The sequence below is a fragment of the Palaemon carinicauda genome, chromosome 14 (genome assembly GCF_036898095.1).
Source record: "Palaemon carinicauda isolate YSFRI2023 chromosome 14, ASM3689809v2, whole genome shotgun sequence".
Taxonomy (NCBI): domain Eukaryota; kingdom Metazoa; phylum Arthropoda; class Malacostraca; order Decapoda; family Palaemonidae; genus Palaemon; species Palaemon carinicauda.
In genome coordinates this window covers 5,353,394-5,374,960 of record NC_090738.1, presented here as the reverse complement: position 1 = coordinate 5,374,960, position 21,567 = coordinate 5,353,394, and the positions used below count along the sequence as shown (strand labels likewise).

General features: G+C 44.3%; 1 protein-coding gene across 2 annotated transcripts in view; it reads right to left on the bottom strand.

Moving 5' to 3' along the window:
• The window catches only part of LOC137653404 (galectin-8-like), a 402,287-nt gene that overhangs the window by 90,626 nt on the left and 290,094 nt on the right, over positions 1 to 21,567 (bottom strand). For both annotated transcript variants that reach the window (XM_068386760.1, XM_068386761.1), the window contains exon 6: positions 815 to 937. In XM_068386760.1, coding sequence (XP_068242861.1) covers positions 815 to 937 — 123 coding nt within the window. The remainder of the gene's footprint in view (positions 1 to 814; positions 938 to 21,567) is intronic.

The window sequence follows — 21,567 nt, the reverse complement described above, 5'->3', positions numbered from 1 at the left end:
AGCAGGTTTCCCCCATGCACCCCGCAGAAAAGGCTCTAACAGAACGTCCTTCAAAGGCCGTCCTGCAATCTCCAGCGACGGCCAAACCTGAAAAACATCACATATAGAGGACTCACCCGAGGGCGGGAGAAAAATTGCTTCTCTAGGGGAAGCAGCTTCGTCCCCAGTACCCCGGGGTTGCCCCAGTGTTAGCTGGTCAACACCCCTACTCGACCGATCCTCATAAGAGACCGAGCGAGCAAGAACTTCGGGAAGATATCAATGGGTCAAGAAAGAGGTACGAGGTTTCTTCGCCCTTGTGGAAGACCCTGAGAAGAGGAATCTTCCTGGACCTTTTCTTGCACCGTCGCCCTAATCTCTCCCACTGGGAGGGAGACCAATCCCGACACTTTTAGCAGGTGTTACCCTGGTCATATCACCATCCACGACATGCAGGACATAACAAATGGGGGTCGATCTTGGCAGAAGACATGAAAGTACCTGAGCAGGTTTGCATTAGGACAGCAGAACACACACACACTTGAAAAGAGAAAGTTGTTGAAAATTAATTACATGGCCAAGTCTGTTGGAAGGCAGAGAGCGGAGAAGTCTGATCTCAGCAAAACCAAGGAGAAAGTGGTTTAGACACACTGGTGTGTGAGTGAATGGGGTAGCTGGAAAGTTCGGTAGTTGACACCTCGCTTCGAAGTATTTATGGCTAGTCTTCCAGGTTCACAGAAAGATAATCCCTACAAATAGCTACAGATTTGTATTGAGTGTCGGAACAAACTGATAATACTACTTGCAGATGAAATATCAAAAAAAAATATCTTACTCCTATAAGGTGTGAGGCCCCTAAAGCTCCAGCCACAGCTGCACCTGCGCCAGTAACCATACCCAAAAGCCCTTTGTTGCCACCACTACCAGTATGGGTTGGTGATTGCTGATAGGGAGGGGTCTGAAAAATAAATATCCAATCTTATCGTTTTTGATAGCGATACATATAAAAATAACAAATTTAAAGTAATTTGTATTTTTCCTAACGATTCAAACCTTGAGCTCTTTATTAGGGAATATACTTTCAGCGAAGCTGGAAGACTAGTCATAAGACTTTTAGAAAGGTACTGTATACAACATTTACAGAAAATTATATTAGAAAATTTTATCAAAATTTTCAAATTTCAGAGTGGCACTAACCATTTCTTCCCTCTCAGGGAGAAAACCCTTCTCTGTATACGTTGTACGTATAATTCCCTTAACATGTTACACTCGTTATTCCATTTGGTCATTCATTCGAAATAAATGTCTATTAGAGTGTAATTGCAACTTATTTCGCCCTGCATTTAGCACAATAAATATGGCCAGAGTTCTCTTACTTATTTAACTAAATAAGGGATTTTGACGAAGGAAAAATCTATTTCTGGGGAGAGACCTGTGGCGCCCGGTGAAAAGAGTGAAAAGAGTCCTTCTTATATACCTTTTCTGATAAAACCTTCCAATTATACCAGAGAAAGATAAAAGCATGGAATGCTGAGGTTACAACCCTCGCGCGAGCACCTTTAGGGTGTCGTGTATAAAGCAAAGGCGCGTGAAATCCACTATTCACAGGTTGTCTTCCATTTAGTTAATTCCTTCGTCAAAGGGATGGGCCGATACAAAGGCCCTTGCCAACCACCAGCGCCACACCACCCACGCCACGATGCGAGCGCCATCTGAACAACATCCTTCTGTATTGGCCATGATGGCTTGGAAAGGAAAGGGTGGGATTGTGTAAAATAAAGGGGAAGGGTTTCACCGGGCGCCACAGGTCTCTCCCCAGAAATAGATTTTTCCTTCGTCAAAATCCCTTTTCTGGGTCGATCTGTGGCGCCGGGTGAAAATGTACCAGAGAATGCCTTCCAAGCCCAACAATAACTAATTTAAAGAGGGGAGAGAAACAACACCATGTAAAGAAAATCATAAATAATTAAGGTAAACAAACATGATAACAGGGAAGCCTCCGAGTATCAGAGGAAACATGCTACAAAACTGACATGGCTAAGAATATCCCAACCCTGTAACAACGGTAATCAATAATAGTTACAAACATAACCTAATATGTAATAAACTTAGGGCTAACGAACCACCAAGGAAGCGGCGTCGTGGTGCGAGTGGCGGGTAGGAGGGAGAAGAAAAGAGATGGATGAAAGGAAGAACAAAAGATCATTGGGGAGAGATACGGCTCCCAGCTGCAACTGTTGGGTATTTAAGAGCCTGTAAGTTCATTAGATAGTGGCGTTTGAAGACCATAGGAGATTCCCAACCCGTGAACTTTATAAGGTCATCAAAGTCCATCTTCTGGGGGAAATGATCCCGGATTGGCTTGTCAAACGAAGTATAGGATCTATAGCCTAATACCACGTATGGGAATGGTACCTCCTTGTTCCCTGATAAACAAGGGGCCAGACGATCGGGTAGCAGTCGTGGCTAAAAAGGCCCTGAGAGTGGTGACCGGACATAGAAAAGTATCTTGGAGAAGAGGAATAACTTTCCAAGGGGACCACCTATTTTGGGGGTTAACGGCCGAATCATATTGGCGAATTGTCGAGTCCCTTTTGACTGATTCTAGTAAGAAATCGCTTTCCGGTTCAATGTTCGAGTCTCTACGAGCTGCCAACTTCCTGTAGTCCACAAAGTTAGGGTTTTGGACATCCTTGAGTAATCTGACACAGTGAGTTTGGAATACTCGGGTCAGTTTGAGGAACGGAATCCGGATGGGACGGAGTTTCCACTCGAGGAGGAGAGGAAACCAACTGTTCTTGGGCAGTGAGGTGGTACTAAAACCACTGCGCCCCGGAAGGAGCGCAGTCGGTGTTAAAGTTTTTAGAAGATTCACTGGGAGAGATAGGGAAATCTTCCTCTAATGATTCCAATCCCGGGGTAATTCGTCCATGGCATGAGCCCGAGGGTCCAGGATTGGGGTCACATAACAAGGAAGTTTGTGATTGATCTGAGATGTGAATAGATCTACCTGGATGCCTGGAACGAACCTGAGTATCCACCGGAGTGAAATTCTGACTCCAGGGAACTCGTCCTGGATAGTGAGCCCGTTCTCACATCCTGGCCTCCCGCTAGGTGAGGTGCTGACAGGAACCAGTTCTTTTCTGTTGCCCAGGCGAAGAAAGTGACCAGGATCTGATTCAGGTTGGGTGACTTGGATCCTCCCCTGTTTCCGTAGTGTACCTCGTCTGTGCTGTCTGACACTACTCTGATGTGGGTCGACCTCGGAGGAGTCTCTCTCTTCAGGGTCAAGAACACTGCCATGGCTTCGAGAACATTGATATGGGACTGTTTCATGCTAGTGACCAAGAACCTGAAACATCTGATGTTCGGAGAAATCCCCCCATCCACTTAGAGACACGGCTGAATGGAATGTCACTTGTGGAGGTGGGAATTGTAGAGGAACCGCTTTGGAGAGGTTCTTCGGTTCGGACCATGGGCGTAGTCTCATTTTCCCGACAGAGGGGATCTTCGAGACCTTGTCTTCTTATAGGTACTGTAGCTCTCTTTCTCCAAAATCGATTGATGTCTTGAGTTTGGCTTTTATTAGGAGATCTGTTACTGAAGTGAATTGGGAAAGGCCGAGGATACTTTCTAGGCTCTTTGGACACCTGTTTGTGCTTGAGAAATTCTTGATCTTGGAACCTATTCCTCTTACTTTTGGAAGGGAGAGACAACGTGTGCTTCGAAAGGTCCCACTGAATGGCTAACCATTCTAAGTGGCCTGATGGTCGCAGGCGAGACTTATGGAGATTGACCCGAAATCACAGGTTGTCGAGCGATCGAAGAAATTCCTTCGTAGCTCTGTTACCTTCTATGGCCGGCCGGGCCCAAATGAGCCAACCGGCCATATAAGCAATGATCTGTATCTCTTGGTTCCTGAGTTGTTCTAACACTGCCTCTCCCAGTTTCGTGAATATCCTGGGATCAATGTTGAGGCCGAAGGGCATGTCTTGAACACAAAGGCTTTCCTGCTTAGGTGGAAACCCAGATAAGAAGAGAAGTTTCGAGCTATAGGCGCAAGCTAATAGCGGTCGGTAAGATCGACAGAGGTGGTGACGGTCCCACCGGGAAGTAAGGTCCATACCTAAGAGATAGTCGTTTGATTGCTTTTTCTTGAGTAACCCTGTGGTGTACTCTTTCAGGACGGGAGTGTATTTCTGGGAGAAGGTCACTGGCGGAGGAGGAGGACCTTGAGGCCATTTTCATCTCAAACCGTTAGAGACTATGCTATGATCCCACAGACCGAGTCCAATGGTCACGAAAGTGGTAAAGTCTTCCCTCTACCAGGACCACCGCGTTGTGAGGGAGTGAATCTAGGTCCTTCCCTTCTCCGAGCCCCCTTTTTCCTCGGTCCGCCTTGATGTCGGGACTGTCTTCTACTCCTGTAGCTTCCTCTCTGGTGTCCATGAAAGGAGCCTGAGGGTTCGGATCTAGGGCTGCATGCAGGTAAAACATCCCAACGGAGTTGGACTGTGTACCTGGGGAATCAGTGAGGTAGACCACCTGATGATGGGGGGTCAGATACAAAATCGTCGAACCAGAGGAAGGCTGTGATGACGAGTGGGAAACTGACTATCAATTCCTGTCTGATAGAGGTCTCAGACAGAACGTACTTCCCACAACTGACCCGATCAGACCAACAAACGTGTAGGTCGAACTGGAAGGGCAGAGCCTGGAATTATCGTACCCCCCAGGCTGACAACATCCTGGTCCAGACAGATCGGGCCTGCCCTTTAGGAAATAATACCGTTACCTTCGGTACCTTGTCTAAGCTAACCAAGGCAATCTCTTTCAATCGAACGAATCCGTTGAATGGGAATTCTAGTACCTGGGAGTAAAATCTAGGTCCCCCAGAGGGAGGACGTCCATGCCCTCCAGATTTATGGTACCACCTATATCCGAGTTCCTGAACGGCACTGACTCACCACCCTACCTTAGAGCTCGTCATAGCCCCTTGGATTTCCTTAGAATGTGTTGCTTTTAGCCGTCACAGTCTATGCAGGGTAACATGAACATTAGGATCCTTTAATGGTCCTAGGTCGGTGACGTAGGTAATTGCAAAGCTGAAGGCTCAAAACTCATCCCCACATACCTGCCCGTCCATGGGGTCGTTGTCCAACCTTAGAGAGGACACTCCGAGGAGATAGGGACCTCTAGATGGAGCATTCCTTCCCAACTTCGATACCCAAGGGTGGAGAGCCTCTCTTTGCAGGCCAGAGAGAATCATCATCATCCTGATGGGAACCATGCAGGCGAACCTTCTGTAACACAAAGGGGACATAAGTCTGGATGTTCCTTGAACTTTGGTTAGCGATCCTATTCACAGGCTGGGATCAGCTGTATACTCTTAAAAAGCCATTTTAAAGACAAGTTATTTAATGTATTATCTTCTGGGGTATAGTGCGACACTTGTATTCATGAAATGTGACACTGTTGGCGCATTCGCCACTGGGTGGAAATTTATTTCTATATGAACACTATGTTGTATGGATATTTATCCATATCTAGACATAGTTAGAATTGACTATGCATAAATATAGGCATAATTAATGTATTTCTATTTGAACACTATGTTGTATGGATATTTAGCCATATTTAGACAGTTAGGATTGAATATGCATAAATATAGGCATAATTAATTTAATTCTATTTGAACACGATGTTGTATGGATATTTATCCATATTTATACATAGTTAGAATTAAATACATGCATAAATATAGGCATAATTAATTTAATTCTATTTGAACACGATGTTGTATGGATATTTATCCATATTTATACATAGTTAGAATTAAATACATGCATAAATATAGGCATAATTAATTTAATTCTATTTGAACACGATGTTGTATGGATATTTATCCATATTTATACATAGTTAGAATTAAATACATGCATAAATATAGGCATAATTAATTTAATTCTATTTGAACACGATGTTGTATGGATATTTATCCATATTTATACATAGTTAGAATTAAATACATGCATAAATATAGGCATAATTAATTTAATTCTATTTGAACACGATGTTGTATGGATATTTATCCATATTTATACATAGTTAGAATTAAATACATGCATAAATATAGGCATAGTTACGTTCATAAATAATAATAATTTTTTTTTTTTTTTTTTTTTTTTTTTTTTTTTTTTTTTTTTTTTTTTTTTTTTTTTTTTTTTTTTACAGGTAAAACAAAAGATTGGCCACCCGTGGTCTGAGTGATCTCCGACTGTACCGGATCTCCGGTAACCATGCCCGGTACAAACAAAGGTCCGTCATAGTGACAACGTGAACCAGAGGAAATCTAATATTAACCTCAATGCTGATCGCCTGTACGATATCCGGTTAAGCCGGAGATTCGATGAAAAAGAAACCGTAATAATGAAACTGTGAAATCCTCATCGGTATCACATTGTTAACTCCGGTTCTGGACGTCTGCTTGATCTCTGTTTGTATGGGAGATCCGGTAGCAAAGGCTAGTCCCCGTGAGATCGTGACCGTCACCGGTACGATAACATTAACCTCAATGAATGTTTGAGTTATCTCCAGCGTATCCGGAGATTCGATGAAAAAAGGGGCCGGAAAGGTGTAATTGAGATCAAACATGACAAAGGTTCGTGTGCAAAAAGGTCTCAGCCGGAGTCTGAGTGCCGGATTTCACCGTTGCACTCCAAATATCTGACTAGTTCTCACCCAATGAGTATCCATTATAGCGGCGTATAACTCAAGGCGGAGCTAAACATAACTCAAGGCGGAGCTAAGGGTGTCGGTATAAATCGAACCCAATTAATGACTCATACACCAACGTTCCTACTAATAGTGTTAGCTATATTAACAGTAACCACATCAATAAAACGTGTATAACATTAAACGTACTATCATCAACTCTGATAATAAGAGGAGGCCTGAATAACTCGTGAACGTATAAAAACGGAGAACGGGAAAATCACCTCCCTTACTCGAGCTAATAAACGAGCACCCTATGTTCTCACTCTCAAGGTTACATAATAAAAGCTAACATCACACAATAATATAAGGAAAGTAAAATAAAACTGATTGTTTTTATTTTATTTTTATTTTTCCTTTTTCTTTTTAATTTTTAGTCATTGTAATAACCAAAAACGAAGAATAACGACAACTTAACCAATAAATAAGGATATAGTCTAAATTGAGCCTTCCTGGGGCGAGTACAAACTAACAGACTAAATCGCAAACGTTTAAATCGCTATTCGGCCAAAACCATTGTTGGCACTATAATATCCAAATGTTTGTATATTTGTAATTTACCTAATGTCTGATAATGACATAAGGATAAATAACTTAAAGCAATCTGCCGACCTGCGAGGGTCGGGGAAGCAGTGACATGCCCTTAAAATAAATATAAACACCAGCCTTAGCTAAAGGCAAGGCAAATATAAGTGTTAAGTGTATGGGCGACCTCCGGTGAAGCCGGAGCGTAATGAGATGTCCTGAATAATGCCGTCTTAGCCAAAGGCAAGGCAAATATAAGTGTGAAGTGTATGGGCGACCTCCGGTGACGCCGGAGGATAATGAGATACTCTGAATAATTCAATTGTGGCTAATAATTCAATTGTGAAGATATAAAAGCCAAGCCGCAGCTAAGGGCTAAGGCTTAGATCATAGCAAAGCGTATTTACAAACTCCGGTGAGGCCGGAGGGAGAAGAAAGGTCCTGAATAATTATTGTGAATAAAAACACAATTGTAATAACAATGGCTATTGTGGATATGGCCGTGGCCTGAGACCGCAGTAAGGGCCACCGGAGGGTCGTATCTAAACAATATGAAGCCCGTCCCATGTAGTAAACAATATATAAATATAACAATAGAACGAAAGTCATTGAGAATCCCTCAAGCCGGAGTAGAACTCAAGGCGGAGTGGAAAACGTTCATAAACTACTCCCGAGCCGTAACGGGGAGAGGACAAACACGGACCAAAATAACGCTAACAATTGAAAAGTCACGAAAAATAAATAACTCGTAAGTTATCATCCACCCCGAGGGGGAGAGGTGAGGGAGGGAGAACCCGTTGAACGCACAAAACGGAAAACGGGAAATCCGCTCAACCACCAGAGCAAAGAAAGAAAACGAGATAAAGGGGTAACTCGTGACTGCGAACAGAAAACGGGGACCCCAATCTCTCGCTCTCTTGGACACAAAAACAGGACTAAAAATCACACAACACTATTATAAACGTATAAAACAAAAATGTACATCCATATAACACTACGATCGAAGAATAGCATCTGCTAAAACTTTAAATAAATAGCACAGTCGAGTGACGAACGCCTCGGGCGGTTACTAAACAAAAACAAAGCTAAATCGCTATCTCGATCGTAGGCTGGACTTACTAGCAAAAAGTACCATGAGCATAAATACACAAAAAAAATAAAAATAATAACGGTTCTAAAGGCATAAGGCCAGGGACTTAACCAAGAACCTAAGTGACAGAGTACTAAACGGGCAGATAAAGATGAATTCCCAAACAAGTGAACAAACAATGGCCGCCATAAAAGGCCAGACGGGAAAAATAAAACAGACTATACTGGATATAAAACAAAAGCCCGGTACAATAAAATACTGTCAAAACAAACTATGGTACTTAACATTGGAATGTGTGAAGATGGAGCTTCGGACATGACAAAATAAATCCATGACTGTTAAAAACGATCGAGAGCACCACAAATTACACACTATTTTATCAGTCCAAAAAGAAGGATGTTGTTCAGATGGCGCTCGCATCGTGGCGTGGGTGGTGTGGCGCTGGTGGTTGGCAAGGGCCTTTGTATCGGCCCATCCCTTTGACGAAGGAATTAACTAAATGGAAGACAACCTGTGAATAGTGGATTTCACGCGCCTTTGCTTTATACACGACACCCTAAAGGTGCTCGCGCGAGGGTTGTAACCTCAGCATTCCATGCTTTTATCTTTCTCTGGTATAATTGGAAGGTTTTATCAGAAAAGGTATATAAGAAGGACTCTTTTCACTCTTTTCACCCGGCGCCACAGATCGACCCAGAAAAACCTCATATTATTGTATGCTTACAAACAATGGATATAGTTGATACTTAGTTGTTCCAACAACATATACAAACCGTGAGATTTTTGTATATTTTGTTGATACTTATGTTTGTTCATACAATATATGCAAACCTTGAGACCCTTTTCTACTGTCTAGTATGACTCTTCCCTGCAAGGGGCAGGAAGCCCTAACATTGTTCCATGATTAGTGTTAGTGACGTATAACGGTAACGTCATATGTCTCAATGGTTCGGATGACCATAGAAAATATTGTCCCAAGGTTAAGGCACCTATGAAAATCCACAGATACAGTACTTTCAAGTAATTCTCTGGTACACTTCTATCAGGACGACATGGCTTGAGCCCAAAAAACGGATTTTGAGGCAAAGCGAAAAATCTATTTTTGGGTGAGATGGCCATGTCGTCCTGATGGACCCGCCCTCCTTTTTCCGTATAAGAAAAAGGCTTAGGCAAGATCCCTCACGAAACTACTATATCTGTAGCACCATGCTCGATGCTAAAAGGAATGAGCGCCACCTTGGAGTCATGTAGTAGTATGGGAGGAAGGGTAACCTTGATAACGGCTCCCTTTCAGTTTAGCCACTTTCCCCCTCGAAGCGAAAACGCTATTCGGGGCGAAGATTGCTATGTGTCGTATCAAGATATACGTCAACTGATTTTATGCGATATCCTTAAAAGAAATTTTAAGGATATTCGCACCAGGAGTTAGAATTCTGGAGACCTAAAGGTCAATTCTCTGGGAATATCACTGTAGCCAAATATCCCTTAGAAAGCTACCAATAGGAACCTTCCATCAGGATGACATGGCCATCTCACCCAAAAATAGATTTTTCACTTCGCCTCAAAATCCGTTTATTGGAATATTATCATGCAATCTCCAGCATCTTCATCCTCTGGAAAGTTGAGTATTTGATCTTTCTTGTGTATAATTTTATGGCTCCCTTCTCCCAGTTAAATTCGTATAATTTAAGTGTGCTTAGTGGAGCGTAGCCTACTCTGGAGACGGCCATTTTGAGACTGCTGTCGCACGCCATAAATGCATTTTATTTAGTCTGTAGTAAGATGCTCCCGGTATTTAGCTTTAAAAAAACTTTTAGATAGTTAGGCAAATTATACTAGCGAAGATTTGCACACACATAATATTTCCTCTTCCGATATGTAACGTTACTTTCGTATACGAGGACCCCGGCGGTATCAACCGTAACCGCGGTCCCCACCCGAGTTAGGCTAACCTAACCCGTTCTGTATACATTAGTAATGTAAATCCCATTGTTTAACCTCTTGTATCGTTTCCTACTAATTCGGTTGGGGATATATATCCCCTAGAATTTATGGGTATAATTCGATATGTTTCTCTTTAAAAAAAAAAGGATAAACCCATTCTCCCACCTGAGCGCCACCATCTCAAGCGACCCTATCTTTCGTAATCGCCACCGAGTAGTAAACTCCGCCTTGACTTAGATAGTTTTTTTACCGTCTATCCTCTTTGCCGCCGAGTATCCCGGCTTCGAAGTATGACGGCAACTCAGGGTGTATTGTCTTGCAGCCGACATTGTCGCCGACAGGGAAATCTTGATTCCTCTGCCGCCCACGATGTTGTCGGCATGGGAAGCTATGCTTTCTTAGTTTACAACTGAAAGTAGGCGGCATACCTGCCGCCACCTTTCTCCCTTGTAGACCATAAGACATGTCTTATAGCCGACAATGTCGCCGTCAGGGGAATTCTTGTTCCTCTGCCGACCATGACGGCGTCAACACAGGAAGCCATGCTTCCTAAGTTTACAGCCGAAAGTAGACGGCATGCCTGCTGCTGCCTTTCTCCCCTGCAAACTATAAGACCCTTTTCCCTCACCCCTCTGTCCTTTAGTGTTGGCCTAGCCATCACAACATTCTTTTGGCCGGTATTTTACAATCATCCCGGCTTGCTGGGTTGACTAAGTTGCCGGCCGGGACCCTACCAGCGGCAGTTAGGCTGCCGCCTCGGCCAACTCCTCCTTATGTCCTTCCTTCACAGGAAGCAAATGCTCCCGGGGGAAAGACTGAGCCGGCCCTGACGGCTGCCGGTGGGAAACCCATTATACTGTTGAGAATTCTGCAGTCCTCTCTTGGACTACAGTACCATCCACAGATCTCGCAACCAGCAGTACAGCCGGTGGGAAAAGTTGTGGCTGGATGGAAGCTAGAATCAGATGCATTCTTCCCCTTCCATTAGAACTCTCCTTCTGGCAAGAAGACAGTAGATGGCAGTAGCCCTCTTGCACTTCCAAATATTGTACTAAACCATAATAATAGGAAATCCATCTTTCCATTCTTTCTCTCTCTCTATCAGTTAGTGCCGACAGGTACTAGCCTAACCCCGGTAGTATACCGGTAAAACTACAGTATACAATAATACAGTAGCCAGTATAACTACAGTATATAACAATACAGTAGTTAGAAAACTATAGTATATAACAATACAGTAGTTGGTAAAACTACAGTATACAACAATACAGTAGTGCAAGTATTTCTAACATACTCTGTGTATCCTTTCACAGTCTATTGTTGGGACCGTATAATATGTCGAGGTTGAAGTATTCCCTCAACACCCGGATGAATCCTTTGATTATCGGAACACTTATGAATCACCGTTCAGTATTAATATTCTACAGGTGGAGGAGTTGGTGTAAATATTCACTGACCCCGGCTCCACGTACAGGAGTTATTCCACTCTGTATTTTCCCTTATAAGGAAATCAAATATTAATACTGACGGAGGTCTCAGCAATTGCCTGAGAGAGGAAACATATATGTGTCTTTCCTATTGATAAGTATGCATTTATATCAATGATATAAACAACTCAATACTCATTTCACCTTTTCTTTCCTTACAGGAGGAGCCAATGGTGAAGTGTGCAGTAGTGTTCTGCAACCACAAGAATAAGGACTTTTGTAGGCATACGATGTGTAGGTCTCATGCCCCCTGCAGCATCGTATCTGGATCCCTGAGGTACTGGGAACCTAAGGGTTGCTCCATCTGCTCGGCCTTGCTAACCGAAGGCTTCAGAGAAGAGATCCCTGACACTACGGAGTCAAGGGATACAGCAAGGGAAACTCTTCGTAGGTGGGTAAGAGGGTTCCAGAACTCTGAGACCTTACCTACCTAACGAATCTTTAAGGTGCCTTCTGTTCCCCAAGGCTCAATCCAGGGCAGTTGTGCCCCAGGTACAGGTCAAGCCTCCCTTCATCCAACTGACAGTAGACGCAAACATCAACTAGGCACTGGAAGGCATGGACATCCACCAAGAACGGATGTCGGAGGTGTCCACCAACACAGAAAAGGACCTTCTGCAAGAAGACCCTGAATAAGAAGTGGTTCAACCACCTACGGAGGAAAATGGATCCGTTTCGACGGTAACTGAGGACCCTCAGTTCACCGTGACAGCATATCAACCTGTGCCGTTAACCTCTTCAGCTCCAACTCCCCAACCAGACGTGCAGGTCGGCAGGAGCAAAGCGCTCCTAGAATCGATCCAGCAGTTGTTGGCAGTGTTTTGGAAGGAACAACAGGAGATTAAGCAAGATCTCAAAGAGACAAAGAGAGAGGTAAGGAAAGGGAAACGCTCTGACGCTTCCGGAGGCTCTACGAAGAACCTTAGAGTATCTTACCTACCTCACTGCTCTGAAACCAACCCCTGGAGGTACACGGAGCACATGCCCATGATGAATGGGAAGCTCTATATCTCCGAGAAGTTGGGGGCCAAAACCCTTGAAGATCTCCAATTCTGGCAGAGCTTTTTAGCATACCCAGATTGCTCCGTGAGACCCCGGGATGAACCAGCATCCCGTGAGGAGACGGTACCGAAGGAAGTCATTGTCTTCCAGCATGACAAGGCAATCCTAACCAAGACCCTGAAAGGAGCCGGATATACCAACTCCAAAAGTCTCAGCATTGAGCAAGAGGCACACAACCTTCATTGCTCCTTCCTCCAGAGCTTTCCCCTTTTTGGTGAAAGCCCTTGACTGCGTCATGAGAGCAGTAGATAAGGGCAAACCGTGCCCAGTCCTAGAGGAATGTAAACCATTATCTCTAGCCATGTCTACCTGTGAGGAGAAGTGGAAAGAAGTACATCTAACCTTCTCCGTCTCTAAGTTGGATCCGGAGATAGCAGGTCAGCAGTTCAACGAGAACCTTCCAAAGCTGTCAGAGCATCTTTTGAGAAGGGAACAGGAGACAAAAGAGAGAACAGCCGCTTCTTTGTCTCATCAGAACTGCATGGAAATGTGTGCAGGCCTAACCAATGCCCCAGACATGTATATGGTCTTAGCCAAGTCCCACATGGGTACCCTTGTGAAGGACTTGTATGCCTTCTTCAGGTCAAGGAGGACCTGTAGAGAGCATGTGTTTGCCGCAGCAACGGTCAAACACGAACCCAGAAAGCTGATCACTTCATGTATCTGGGGAAAAGACCTTTTCCCACAAGATGTGGTTCAGGAAGTTATCGCCAAAGCCGCCACGGAGAATAGGAACCTTCTCCAGATGTGGGGCATGTCTTCTAAGAGGATATCATCCTCAGGCAGTGGTCCCAACTTAAGAACAAGAAGGCAAAGAAACCACGTGGGTCTGCACAACTTCCGACTGTGACCATGGCCACAGAGCCTCAAATGGTAACTCAGCCGCAAACGACCTTTCAGATGGTCCCTCAGCAGCTACTGGCCCAATCACCTGTGTTCAAACCAGGTTTTCAGAGGAACATGACTACCTTTCGACCCTACAAAGGCAGAGGCTCAAAAAGAGGCTCCTCAAGAAACCCCTCAAGGGGTAGAGGAGGACGAGGTCACAGAAGCAAGTCCTCAGAAACCTCTAAGCAATTAGAGGCTCCAGGTAGGAGGCAGACTCTTCCACTTTCGGGATCGTTGGACCTTCGATCCGTGGGACCAACGCCTAATCACGAATGGACTCGGTTGGAAATGGAACAAAATTCCACCCCCTTTTCCTCAATTCTTCCAACACTCCACCCCCTTGTTGGAAGAATATACCTCAGAACTCTTGAACAAAAAGGTAATAAGAAAAGCGAAGTCCATCAGATTCCAGGGAAGGCTGTTTTGTGTTCTCAAGAAAGACTCGGACAAACTCAGAGACATTCTAAACTTGTCTCCACTCAAGTTCATCGAGAACAAGAAGTTCCGGATGCTTACCTTACAACACATAAGGACCCTTTTACCAAAAGGGGCCTACACAGTCTCAATAGACCTGGCAGATGCTTACTGGCACCTACCAGTCAGTCGGCCCCTCTCCTCCTACCTAGGATTCAGGATACAGAAGACAAAGTATGTCTTCGCAGCCATGCCCTTTGGGCTAAACATAGCCCCAAGGATATTCACAAAACTTGCGGATACAATCGTCCAACAACTACACTCAGAAGGAATTCAGGTAGTAACATACCTGGACGATTGGCTGGTGTGGGCAGCATCCAAGACGACTTGTCTACAAGCAGCCGGAAAGGTGATCCAGTTCCTGGAGCACCTAGGCTTCAAGATGAACTGCAAGAAGTCTCGCCTTTCTCCAGCTCAGAAGTTTCAATGGTTAGGAATCCATTGGAACTTGCAGTCACACCGTCTCTCCATTCCACTGAAGATGAGGAGAGAGATAGCGGGATCTGTAAAGAGACTGATCAAACACAAGAGGATTTCACGACGCCAACAGCAAAGAATATTGCGCTCTCTCCAGTTCGCAGCAGTGACAGACCCAGTGCTAAAAGTACAGTTAAAGGATGCGTCAGGAGTCTGGAAAAGATACGCATCAAACGCTCGAAGAGATCAACAAAGGTTGACACCGACCCGATTGCGCACGCTATTAAGGCCGTGATCAAAAGCCAAGAACCTAGCACGAACAATTCCCCTACAACCACCTCACTCAACCATCAGTGGTAATACACACAGATGCCTCCCTGGAAGGATGGGGAGGCCATTCGCAAGGAAGGAAAGTGCTGCAGGAGAATTGGTCGCACCAGTTCAAAACCTTTCACATCAACATCTTGGAGGCTATGGCAGTCTTCCTAACGTTGAAGAAACTATCCCCTCGCAGGGCAATCCACATCAGACTGGTCTTGGACAACGAGGTGATAGTAAGATGTCTAAACCGACAAGGCTCGAGATCACCTCACATCAATCACGTGATGTTAGCCATCTTCTACCTGGCAAGGAAGAGAAGATGGCATTTATCAGCAGTTCACCTGCAGGGGTTACGCAATGTGACGGCGAATGCTCTATCCAGGCGAAAGCCGATAGAGACAGAATGGTCCCTAGATGCAGACTCATTCTCCTTCATCTCGGAAAAAGTCCCAGATCTGCAGATCGACCTCTTCGCAACGAGCGACAACAAGAAACTACCTCGTTATGTAGCCCCTTACGAGGACCCTCATGCAGAAGCGATAGACGCCATGTGTCTCTACTGGAACAGATGGAATCCAATCTACCTGTTCCCACCAATCAATCTCCTGCTAAAAATCCTCGACAAGCTAAGATCCTTCAGAGGAACAGCAGCAGTAGCGGCCCCCAAATGGCCCAGTTTTAACAACTGGTTCCCTCTAGTTCTAGAATTGAAACTGAAGCTGTTTCCTCTGCCGAACCCAGTCTTATCCCAACTGGTTCAGAAGTCGACTGTCTACGCTTCATCCTTCAGAACCAACAACCTACATCAAGGAGCAGTGCAAGGAGTTGCATGAACTGGGTATCATTAAACAGCATCTCTCCTTGGTCTCCTATTGTTCCAGTCTGGAAAAAGGACAACAGTATAAGGTTGTGTGTGGATTACCATAGACTGAATGAGGTGACTATCTCTGATAAGTTCCTCATGCCAAACATGGCAGACTGTATTTCGGCTGCAAGGAGTCAAATAATTTACAAACATTGACCTGGTTCATGGATACTACCAGTTACCGTTGCCAGAAAATAATAAAGAATACACGGATTTCTTTATCACCCAGGGACACTGGGAGTTCAGACGCTTAACGTTTGGAGTGAAGAATGCACCTGCAATGTTCCAGAGAGAAATGCGGAGTATTCTCCAAGAGTTCCCAAAAACCAGGGTGGTTGTCTACATTGATGACACCTTGATCCTTGGGTCTTCTTTGGAGGAACACCTGAAACTGGCAGAACGAGTTTTGGCTACTCTCCAGAAGCTCAGACTCATGATAAAACTCAGGAAGTGTGCTTGGGTTCAAGCCAAGGTCAAGTATCTTGGTCATCTAGTTGGAGGTTCTGGTATGCGTAACCTACCAGAATACATCCATAAAGCAGAGAACTTCCCTAAACCTATCACTGTGCTTGAGCTATGAGGATTCCTGGGACTGGTAAACTTCCAACAGAAGTTTATTCCCATGTGCTCACAGATAGCCAAACCGTTATCTGCAAAGACTGGAGGACGTAAATCCCAAGGGACTAGAAAACTGAAATGGACTGCAGAAATGGACTATGCCTTTGAGCGCTTGAAGGAACTGATCAAGGAGGACATTATGTTGTTGTACCCTGACTACTTCGCTGATGCTAAACCCTTCAAGTTGTTTGTTGACAATTCGGGTGAGGGTGCTGGCGCTTGTCTGTGCCAGGAGTCCTTGGAGCATCCAGGGGAGTGTCGGGTAACAGCATACGACTCCATGACTTTACTCGACTGCTAGACCCGTTAATCTACCATTGAGCGTGAGTTGGCTGCTCTGCAATGGAGGGTGAAAACTTTCAGGGCTTTCCTCTACGGTCAGTTCTTCGTAATTCATGCTAATCACTGTCCCCTGATCTATCTTCATGATATGAAGTTGGTAGACAGTCGCCTAGCACGGACACTGGAGGACCTGTTCAAATTTAACTTTAATGTTAACTACTGTCCAGGTGATCAGAATGCCGCAGCAGACTGGTTATCCCGCTGGCCCACATTAACAGACTGTTAGCTTGCTACTGAACCTGCTACTCCCAAGTTGACTACTGGACTGGGCTTATATAATGAGGTTCATGGTGGTCCAGATTCCCTCATAGAATCCTTAGAGCTAGTCGTGAACTGCTGGATGGAAGGATCAGGTGTTGCACCCAACTCTCAGCTGAAGTGAGCCAAGCTCTGGGAAGCTTTAGTTCAGCATTTTCTGAAAGCTGCTGGTCGACTAGGCTTCAAACTGAACATGACTAGCAGGAACAGGATCAAGGCGATACATTTTCCAGGTACAGTCCCAGCTCTGAAGTTGCTCTCAGCAGCGTCTAAGGTATTGAACCTAGAAATCTGGGTCCATTAGGGTCCCACTTGTCCTGTAGTCTATCATGTTCTATGCGTGACTGAGCCTCAGTGTGTGCATCTTCAGTGTCTGTCTGGAGTGCATTTTAACCCTCTGATTGAACTCCATAATTACGTCCCTCCAACTGACGTGATTCTGAGCCGTAAGACGAAGGTCAAAACTCGCGTGCCTGACGCTGAGGGCTTGGTTACTGATGATCAGGAAGCACCAGAGAATTGTCCTGTGATCCAGTATGTAACTGAAATGGTACCTTGTCAGTCGTTTTAACCATATGACTCAACAATCCGCAGTAGGTATAGTAATGATAAAGGAACCTTATTTTGTGCGCTTGTTGATACAGGGGCACAGGTTTGCCTTGTCAATGGGTCGGTTCTGAGCAGACTTGTCATAAAGTAACAGGTACTGTCAAGAAAATTGCTGGAAGGGTTAACCAGTACCTTGCACCAGCTTTCTAGGCTATGTCCATTTGGAGGTGAATTGTCCTGGGTGAAGACTACCACTGTTTAACTATGCAGTGGTAGCTGCCAAAGACATTAATTTTTGGTTTGTCCTAGGTAGTAATCTACTGGACGCAGCCTACCTGACCCTGAATTCACCCCGATAGCAGTTGGTGTATGACCACACAGCTTTTCTTCAATTGTCTATCAAAGGTACTCTTAAGTTTCCATGCTGCAAACCGAAACCACTGTCATGAAGGTTACCGATCCTGAACCTGATCGTGGTGTGTTCTCCAGGAATGCTCTTCTGTCCTTTAGTCAGGGGGACAATATCCAAGGAAATCATCGACAAATCAAATCTGTCATCAAGATAATCTACTCCGAAGTGCTTGCATCTCGGGTTCCACGCTCTTATCTACAGGAGATGTTGATCTGACTTGGAAGTGCACCAGGGTTTGATAGAGAAGCGGAACCCCAATCTCGGTAGTCCCGGTAGTCACCTTCAATGTCCTGATTGATCTGGTTGCCGAGACACACCTCCAGAATGCTCACTGGTAGATCGGGGAAATGATTGCAATGCTCTGTCGACTCGTTTGGCACAAATCCTTGATTATTGTGATCAGGGATATGTCCCAGATGTGCTGGGAATATCAGACTTGTAAGGTTTCAGGGGAGGTGGTTGCCCCATCAACCTTAAAAATAGCGACCTCTTCTCCTTTTGAACTGGTTGCTACGGACCTTGTGAGTCTTCCAATAACCAGTACTGGTTTATTGGGTGTCTAATGGTAGTCGACCATTATTCCAAGTGGGCTAGGGCAGTACTCATCAAGAATAAGAAGAGCCGCACGATATGCTAAGCACTTGAAGACCGAGTTTTTCCTGTTAATCCTCGTGTTCCAGTCCAGACACTGACTGATAACTGCGCTGATTTTGTTTCCTAGGAATTTATTGAGTTGTTGGAGAGCTATAATGTTGTGCATGTGAAAACAACTCCGTATAAACCCTCTAGAAATGGTGCAGTGGAGCGGGGGAACCACACCATTGGTGAATTACTGAGGGTGATTTCTGGGGAATCTCGGAAATGATACCAGTATTTATCCCGTGCAGTTCTCAGCTACAACCATTCCAATCACACTGAGATTGGTTGTACTCCAGCCGAGAACATACTAAAGGGTGCTCACGATGTTGATAGTATTCCGTTGCTATCAGCAGAAACGAGAGACCCATGGGCTGAAGGACATCCTTAGTACAGACCGTTTAAGGAGGGTGCTCTGGTTCTCATAAAGGTGTACCAGTTAGGACATCTTCTGTCGAGCAAGCTCATCCCAAGGTTTGAAGGGATAAAGTTAGGCCTCGTTAACCGTGGTTTCTTGCTTCACGGTTTCGGTTTTTCGTGGCGTGGCCAAGAAAAAAAAAAAAATCTTTGTGATGACTGTTTACCCAACATTAAGAATTTGATTTTAATAGTTGCCAACAGCATTGGGATGGCCAAGAACAATACCATAACTATTAAATAAAAATTCTCATATTAATTGCGATAAAATTCAAGCTCGGTAATGAATACAAATAGCGCGTGCTCCTTTACACTGGGAGCACTGCGTGTCACTACATATCTCTACACCCAGCTGGTCCTAGCTCTCTCAGTGCAGTGTGTATCCATTAACTGTGGTAAAAAATTACAGCTATACAGTAATACCTCGATTCTTGACCCTAATTCATTCAGGAATTGTGGTTGAGAACCGATTTGGTCGAAAACTGACATAAGACATAATGTAAAGTAGATAATTCGTTCCCAAGCACCAGATAAACGTTCACATTCTAAAACTAAATATTGTACTAAGTAAAAACGTGCATATAAATTATTAAAACGAAATACTAAAACTAAGTACAGTGGTATCTCTACATACGAATTTAATCCGTTCCACAACCGACTTCGGATGTAGAAAATGTTCGGATGTCGAAACGAATTTTCCCATAAGAATACATTGAAATAGGATTAATCCGTGGTTGAGCCCAAAAACCTATGATAACTCCTTAATAAATTACTACACATAATTACACATAACAATATGCACACTGAAATAGATAATAGACATGTAAAAAAGAATAATTATCAAGAAATAATAAATAAACGGGTTTTTAGCGCCACTTTACCTTAGAAAGTCCAGCACAGGTGTTGTTGGTCTTGCTACGCAGAGAGGAGACGGACGGGCGGCGAGGAGGTAGAGAGGTTAACTACGATAAACGTACACTACTGTAACTTATTCTAACTTACACTAAGTGAACTTTAACATAACTTAGCTTATTTATTTTTTTTATTTTCATATTTTATATTTTTTTTTTTACATTTTCTTTTTTTCTTTTTGATGATTAATTTTAATCACTTTCACTCTCTCCACTTAAAATTGATTGAATTTTTTTCTCTTCACTCTTTGCCGTTTTCTTTGAACCACTTCCATCCTCTTCATCACGAGTTCGCTTCGTAGTTTTTTTAAAGAAGCTATCGATAGAAAGTTGCTTGGTACGGCTTTTCAGAATGTTTCGAAAATGAGTTAGGCAAACATCATCGAACTGCGCAACTATTTGTCGATGAAGTCGACCACGTCTTGATATTTTCCTAACACCTCTTTTATTTGCGCCGAACCTAACACATGTTCTACCTCCTCGATCCCTTCCTCGTCATCACTCATGTGCTCAGACATAGCATGGAGTTCCTTGAGCTCCTCTGTGGTAAGTTCGTCGTGATGTTCGGCGACGAGCTCCGTGATGTCATCTGCGTCGACCTCCAGACCCATGGACTTGCCAAGGGAGACGATTTCCTCTACGTCTTCCGCTGCACCCACCACTGGATCAGGTTCGGGGTCAAAACCTTCGAAATCTCGGGGAGAAACTGCATCAGGCCACAGCTTCTTCCAGGCAGAATTGAGGGTTTGTCAAGTTAATCCCACCCAAGCCTGATCTATGATCTTCAAGCAGTGCACGATGTTGAAGTGGCTTTTCCAAAATTCACGCAAAGTTAAGTTTGTGCTTTGCGTGACATTAAAGCACTGCTTGAATAGGTGCTTGGTGTAGAGCTTCTTGAAATTTGAGATGACTTGCTGGTCCATGGGCTGGAGGATAGAGATGGTATTCGGTGGAAGATACAGCACCTTTATGAACTTAAATTCATCGAAGATATCATCTTCAAGTCCGGGGGGGGGGACCGGGTGCATTGTCAAGGCATAGCAGGCACTTTAAAGGTAATTTCTGCTCATGAAGATACTTCTTTACAGAAGGACCGAAAACTTGGTTAACCCATTGGACAAAGAACTGCCAAGTGACCCAGGCCTTCAAGTTGGATCGCCAGAAAACATGAAGCTGGTCCTTATCCACATTGTGTGCCTTAAAGGCCCTAGGGTTCTCTGAATGGTAAACCAGTCAAGGCTTGACTTTAAAGTCCCCGCTAGCGTTGGCACATAGGGCAAGAGTCAACCGATCCTTCATTGGCTTATGCCCAGGCAATTTCTTCTCTTCGGCGGTGATGTAGGTTCGACTGGGCATTTTCTTCCAAAACAGCCTGGTTTCATCACAATTAAAAACCTGCTGCTCTACGTAGCCTTCTTCCTGCACGATCCTTTCAAAGCTCTTCACAAAGTCAGCTGCAGCCTTTGTGTCTGCACTAGCAGCCTCTCCGTGGCGAACAACTGAATGAATCCCGGACCGTTTCTTAAATTTCTCACACCAGCCACGAGATGCCTTGAAATCATCTGAGGAAGGTTCGGTTGAACTCTCCCCAGCATCAC